This window comes from Triticum aestivum, chromosome 4D (assembly GCF_018294505.1).
Source record: "Triticum aestivum cultivar Chinese Spring chromosome 4D, IWGSC CS RefSeq v2.1, whole genome shotgun sequence".
Lineage (NCBI taxonomy): Eukaryota > Viridiplantae > Streptophyta > Magnoliopsida > Poales > Poaceae > Triticum > Triticum aestivum.
The window spans coordinates 226,658,424-226,664,957 of NC_057805.1; the positions used below are offsets into that span (position 1 = coordinate 226,658,424).

The 6,534-nt window shown below is 46.7% G+C and overlaps 1 protein-coding gene across 1 annotated transcript; it reads left to right on the top strand.

The window, feature by feature from the left end:
• Positions 1-4,511: 4,511 nt before the first annotated feature.
• On the top strand, positions 4,512-6,311 carry LOC123099877 (ABC transporter E family member 2-like). The gene is made up of 4 exons (XM_044521921.1): positions 4,512-4,693; positions 5,451-5,536; positions 5,628-5,725; positions 6,287-6,311. Exons 1-4 carry the CDS (start codon positions 4,591-4,593, stop codon positions 6,309-6,311), a joined length of 312 nt encoding a protein of 103 aa, XP_044377856.1. The 5' UTR covers positions 4,512-4,590.
• The last annotated feature ends 223 nt before the right edge of the window (positions 6,312-6,534 follow it).

The window sequence follows — 6,534 nt, forward strand, 5'->3', positions numbered from 1 at the left end:
CCATGCCATGCCAATCATTGAACTTTCTGAAATATTTAACTTGAATGGATATTAGTTCAATGAGCTATATGTTGTTATGAATTACCAAAACCACCTAGGGATTAGTTGCATTTTCAAATTCTTAAATATTCCATAAAAAATCTCCGTGAAGTTTCAGCTCATTTGGAGATGTGCAGAATAGGTAACTCTGACGTAGCTTCTCTAGGTCCAGAATTCCAGCTGCCGGCATTCTCTCTCTTTGTGTAAACCTTGCATATTATGAGAGAAAAGGCAGTATAATTACTCCAAAAGCATTATTATGCAATAAAACATCATAAATAACAGTAGGAAAACATGATGCAAAATGGATGTACCACTTGCTGCACTCCTGTTACTATTGTTAGTTGCTACTTGTTATGAATTACCTTGCTACAAAACTACCGGTCATCACTACTTACAGCACTTGCAGAGAATACCTTGCTGAAAACCGCTTGTCATTTCCTTTTGCTCCTCATTGGGTTCGACACTCTTACTTATCGAAGGACTACGATTGATCCCCTATACTTGTGGGTCATCAGCGCCGGGTGCTCCTGCGGTGCTTCGGCGAAATCAAGTTCTTAGTAAACATGCTCTACAAACCCTCAACTGATTTGGGGGCTAATGTTGGGGTTACCCATTACAGGTAGGGTCAAGAGAGGTACATTCTAGATTGTACACGGGATCCACAACACCAGACACTAAGGTCCCTGGGTCGCAAGTATCGTTTGGACGCCATGCAAGGTTCCCTCCAGTCGGACGACATTCATCCACTCGGACACCACCCATCCACTCGGCTGCACTAAGCTCACTCGACTACCCCACGGTGACCTGGTCAAGGGGAGACAGGCAGACCGCGCAGATACTGGAGCGTCAAGGGGTGCACGTCTTCGTGCGTTACTAGAGTTTAATACACTAGTTACCATGAGAACGCCTGTAATGATTCATGTCAATCAAGTCTCTCTTTGTAACATAACTAGCTCAAGGGCGCGACACACTCTATATAAGCCACCCCGTAGCACAGGAGGAGGGGTTCGCATCCATTGTAATCATCAGACACGAGAGAAGAAACACAGCTCCTAGAGCTTGAGACGTAGGCTTATTACCTCCTCCGAGAGGGGCCCGAACTCATAAAATCCTTGTGTCAGGCCTGTGCCGTTGCTTGATCTAGCCCTTGTTCGTACCCCTAGTACTCATTGTCAGAGTAATTCCCACAACAGGTGGAACCCTAGATGGCCAATCCTTTCACACTTGGCGGGGGAAAGGAATAAGAAGCAAGAACTCAAACGGGAATCACTCAAACATGTCCAAATCACACATCCATTAGAATAGCACACATGAGATCACAAGCACACAAGAACAAGTCAAGGAAAAAGCACTCGGTAGAGTTCTTCATAAATCCAAAGGAGATGAAGTCTTGGAGGCAGATAGATCTTCCCAAGAGTATGGGCCTTGCATCCATGAGATGGATCTTCCCTTGAAGTGGTCTTGAATCCACCAAGGGATATCCTCCAATGGAGGTCTTGGTCTCCAATGAAGTGGTAGACGAGCAAATAGCTATATAGACCTCGGTTCAATATACTTTGCTAACTCTATGGAAGAGGTAGGAGATGCATATTTATAGTCTAGGGAGGGAGGGGGGATACATGGTTCAAAATCCTAGAAGCTTCGCGCAGGCGGTGTCGGATGTCCGGTGGTCACCGGATGTTCGGTGGCTCCTAACGGACTGGAAGTCAGGTGGTTGGGGGCGTCTGGATGTTTGGTGATTTTCGGACTTCTGGCAAAATTCACCGTTTGGGTACTGGACATGTGTGGCCGGATTTTCAGTGAGGACCAGATGTCCGGTTGATTGTGGGCCGCTGGATGTCTGGTAGCTATAGACTTGCATCTGGGCTTGTTTCCCTGGGAGGCCGCTGCCCTTCGCGTGCGTATCGGATGTCTGGTGCCTGTTGCTTATGTGTGATCATTCCTCTTAGTCTTCTTGCTCTGGTTCGGCACCGCCTTGCCCAATGCTCCTAACTTCTTCATGGTTATCCTCTTGGAACCTAATCACCGAGGAGCAAGTTCACCTCATGTTCAATAGCACGTGCATGAGCTCTTGTCATAGGACCACCTAACTCTTGAGGAGTTGGTGTAGTATTCATGGGGATGACCGTAGTGTTGGAGATATGCCCTGAGGCAATCATGTGATGATGATATTTCCATATGTATTCATGAGTCCTTTGTATTGTCCTTGAACATCATCAATGATATGTATCAATAAGTATGTGACTTGTTTGTGGAACTATGTATTGTATGATGTTCTAATGGTCCCTAGTTGATAAGGTTATGCGGACACATATCCTTGACTAGTATACGACTCGGTTGATGACTGTGTATCACAAGTCATGTGCATGGAGATGCTAAACTGATAGTATGGACTCGAGGATGGAGATCACCGAGTCGGACAGACCCACTTTGAGAAACATCGAGATATAGTCATCTGTTAGTCTCAAGTACAATGTCTATGCCATGTCCTAGACCTGAGGTCCTCGCATGTTCTCGGGATGAGGATCGCCTCACTTAGGGTCTATCAAATGCTACTCTGTAACTGGGTAGTTATAAAGGTAGCTTTCGGGTGAGCCGTGAGACATGCCGCGAGACATGGTTGACCAAGAAGGGATTTGCCCCTCCTATTTGGAGAGATATTCTCTGGGCCCTCACGAGTGATTAGATTCGGAAAGCATGGCCATGCGACTTGGGTTAAGTTTTAACCCAGTTCGGGAATCTGTATCACAGTTTCGACAAGAGAGGTCGAACTATCACAAGGGTGACAAGTACTCGCCTTGATATCGACAACATATATCGTGAGGCAAAAGGAATGTTGCATATGACACATTGTCGAGGTTCGTCAAACGACTTTACGCACGCATGGGAGTTGGCACATTCTACTAGGAGCCGCTACCAACTATCGACTTGGTCGTGTCCATGCGTACGTGAACCTATAGGGTCGCACACTTAAGGGGCTGCAGCCCATTCGGATTGGATCCGAGTGGAAAATGGATGTGGACTCCTAGTGGGCTCAAATGTTGAGCCCACCTCGGAGGTCTATATAAAGGGGAGTGGGCGCACCACTTAGGGTTGATCCTCTCGCACACTGGTTAGCCACCGGCACTCCCCATGTTCCCCACGTCCATGACGTACGACCGGACCTAGCAGTCCGCCGCCCGCCGCTGCACCCCGCACATGTGGATACCTTGGAGGCATCGCATCTGCAGTGCTTGGATGAACCGTTCGAGGGAACCGTGAGGTGCCGTCCGCGGGAGATCACCGTTTACGGGTCTTCGCTATTCGCGGGAGATCGGTGACGCTAGGAGGAGACGACCCGGGAGATCGGCTACACGCATCACCAACTCTACTTCCGCTGCGGTGACTGCGCGTCTAGTGGTAAACCCGATCTCGTAATCTATTTCCATCAGCATGATCTTGGGTGCGCGGTAGAAAATTTTATTTGGCGCTAGCGTAGCGTACCACGTGTTCCAACATGTAGGGTGCTCTGCACCAGGAGTTGCACGAAGGCTCAACAGACGGCCACCATGTCGCCTTGCCGGCTACCCCGAGCCACGACTAGGGTTAGTTATCCGGGGGCGTAGAGCAGCGGGTAGAGCGGTGAATCGATAGAATGAAGCGAGGCAAAGGCCTGCCTAGTGATGGTGGTACCAGAGACGACCATGCCAGGAGAAATGGGAGGTGGTGGCGGCGACGATGACGACGTGTGGAAAGAGGGAGAGGGAGTCAGGAAAGCTAGAGGAGAAAGGGGTCATGGAAGTTGTGCGGGAGAGGGGATGGATCAAGGCATAGTGATTGGGTTGTGCAAGTGAAAAGACATAAATACCCCTTGACGGGGCATGGAATTGCATGGCGCTACCGCGGAGTTCCTATGCGCAAGCCGACCCATTCATCTCTTGATCTGATGGTCACCGTTGAGGCCTCCATCTCCGGCACGAATCTATAGTTTTTTTTTAATATCAGTACAGACGCAAGCGCTCATACATACGCGCATACACTCATCCCTATGAACGCACACACGCATACCCTACCCCTATGAGCACCTCCGAGAGACTGAGTCAGCATGTCATCTTGAAATTTACGAAGTCACCATAGGCGCCTCGCCGTCGACGGGAACGTCTCCTCCCACTGAAAGCGCATCGCCAGAAATCCTGAAATAAATCCAGGAATAATGCGAGCACCAGGACTTGAACCCTGATGGGCTGGGGATACCACTGTCCCTCTAACCATCCAACCACAGGTTGGTTCACGACACGAATCTATAATTGAGATCGCAGGTTTGAGGGGTCTGGTTGTAAATGCTTGATGCGGTTTAGACCGACTGGAGGACTCGAGCCTAGGGTTTTTTGGTTGGTCTGCCCGCCGGTGCATGTACGACCACACTTGATAGCCAAAGCGAAAGTGATATACCCTCCTCCCTGCCGCCGCTTCCACGTCTAACTCTAGTGTCGCCGCCAGTGGTAGCGCTCTGCCCCCTCCAGCGGAAATCTCTTTGGACGGGGCGGCGAATACGGAGAGTCGCCGTAGATGGCGGACTGTTTGACCCATATCGCGATCATGAGTGAGGACAAGTGCAAGCCCAAGAAGTGCCGCCAGGAGTGCAGGAAGAGCTACCCCGTTGTCAAGACCGGTAATTCACCTCTCTCTCCACACTCGCGGGTCTGATCGATGAGGGCTTACAATTTGTCTGCCGGTGCTATTGGTGAATCAAAGCGTAGATCCCAGTGGTTTACCATTTCCACGGGGCAATATGTTTATATGATTATTTTGATTTCAAGCTAACTGATATGTGCCTTGTACTAGCAGGATCTGGGGAATTGGATCGCTTAACATGGTCACATTTTTGTTTTGGCAGCTATAGTATCGTTGCTACGAACTTGCTTAAGCTTTGTTACGTGCTTAAGATTTGATTCAGTTTCTCATACATGTTGCCATCTGTTTGTTATTGTAGTCTATGAACAAGGATCAGTGTCCACATATATGCGCACATTTATAGCGCTTATTGTGGCTGCACCAATTCTCCATTTCCCCTTTTGGTGCTTACAGTGCGTTTGGTTGAGGGGATTTATTGTTAGGGAATGAGCGTTTTTGGGGTATGAAACATATAATCCATTGTTTGGCCGGTGGCAAGGGAGCTGAGGAGGAAAGGGAGGAAGGGAATTAAGGAGCCCAATTCCCAAAATTCGAACTAAATCTCACCTCACACCAAACATGGGTTTTAGATTAATAATCAATTTCCCAAGCCTAATTCCCCGACAAACTCCCACATCTAAACACCCATCCCCTTTCCCTAACATTGCCAAGCACGTTGATGTGTTATGCATGCTAGAGGGTTTTCGAGCTAAAGTGCTGTTGTGGTTATGACAATTTACTGTCTTATTGTACAGGAAAGCTTTGCATTGAAGTTAGTCAAGCGGCCAAACTTGCATTCATTTCCGAAGAGCTGTGTATTGGTTGTGGTATTTGTGTTAAGGTGTGCTTGTCATTTAATACAGCAATTAAGATGTATGATTTTTCATAGTGTTACTATAATCTTCTCACTTCTGCTGTAATACTTGATGCAGAAATGCCCATTTGATGCCATTGAAATCATCAATCTTCCAAAAGATTTGGAGAAAGATACTACCCATTGCTATGGACCGAATACCTTCAAATTGCACAGGTACTTTTTTAATCGAAGAGCCTGGCGCTGTGTTTGGATGTCTGTATTAAAGGCCTCTGTATTGAATTGGTTTCAATACCAATTCAGTGAGTAAACTGTAATGGACATGAATACGATTTCGCTTGTTTGGATGCTCATGGAATCCCAGTGAGGTTTCAATACCAAATCTTGTTTGGATGGCAAACTATGGAATTGCATAGTGCCTTGTTCTATATGTATCAAATCGAAATTTGTACAATATGTGACTATAATTTCCACACATAATTATAGTTCCACACATAATTAAGAATCATAAGTTCCACACAAAATTAAGAATCAATCCACCCGTGAAAGCAGAATCACAAGTTCCACACATAATATTGAAATTTGTACAATATGTCTCTTATGAAAAGCAACCAGCCAAAGCAGAGCCATAAGTTCCACACATAATTAAGAATCAATCCACCCATCAAAAATGAATAATCGATCCTTTTCTAACTAATCTCATCTAGCAATATGGCGAAGAGAAACTAAATTTTGTCTGACTAGATGATTATATGAAACAAACAAAATTTCCTGCAGTGTCATAAGAGAGCAAGCACCATGAAATCTGTTCCTGCAGTTGACACTTGACAGTACATGGCTGGGTAATGTGCATTCGACCACCAACTGATAAACTAGTGAATAAGCAACGACTGAAGAGATTGTCGGATTGAACCATGAAATGTGTTCCTGCAGTTGACACTTGACAGTACATGGCTGGGTAACGTATGAACCAAAGTCGTAGCAAGCTACAAGGACTGAAAGGAACAACGCGTGACATTTCGATA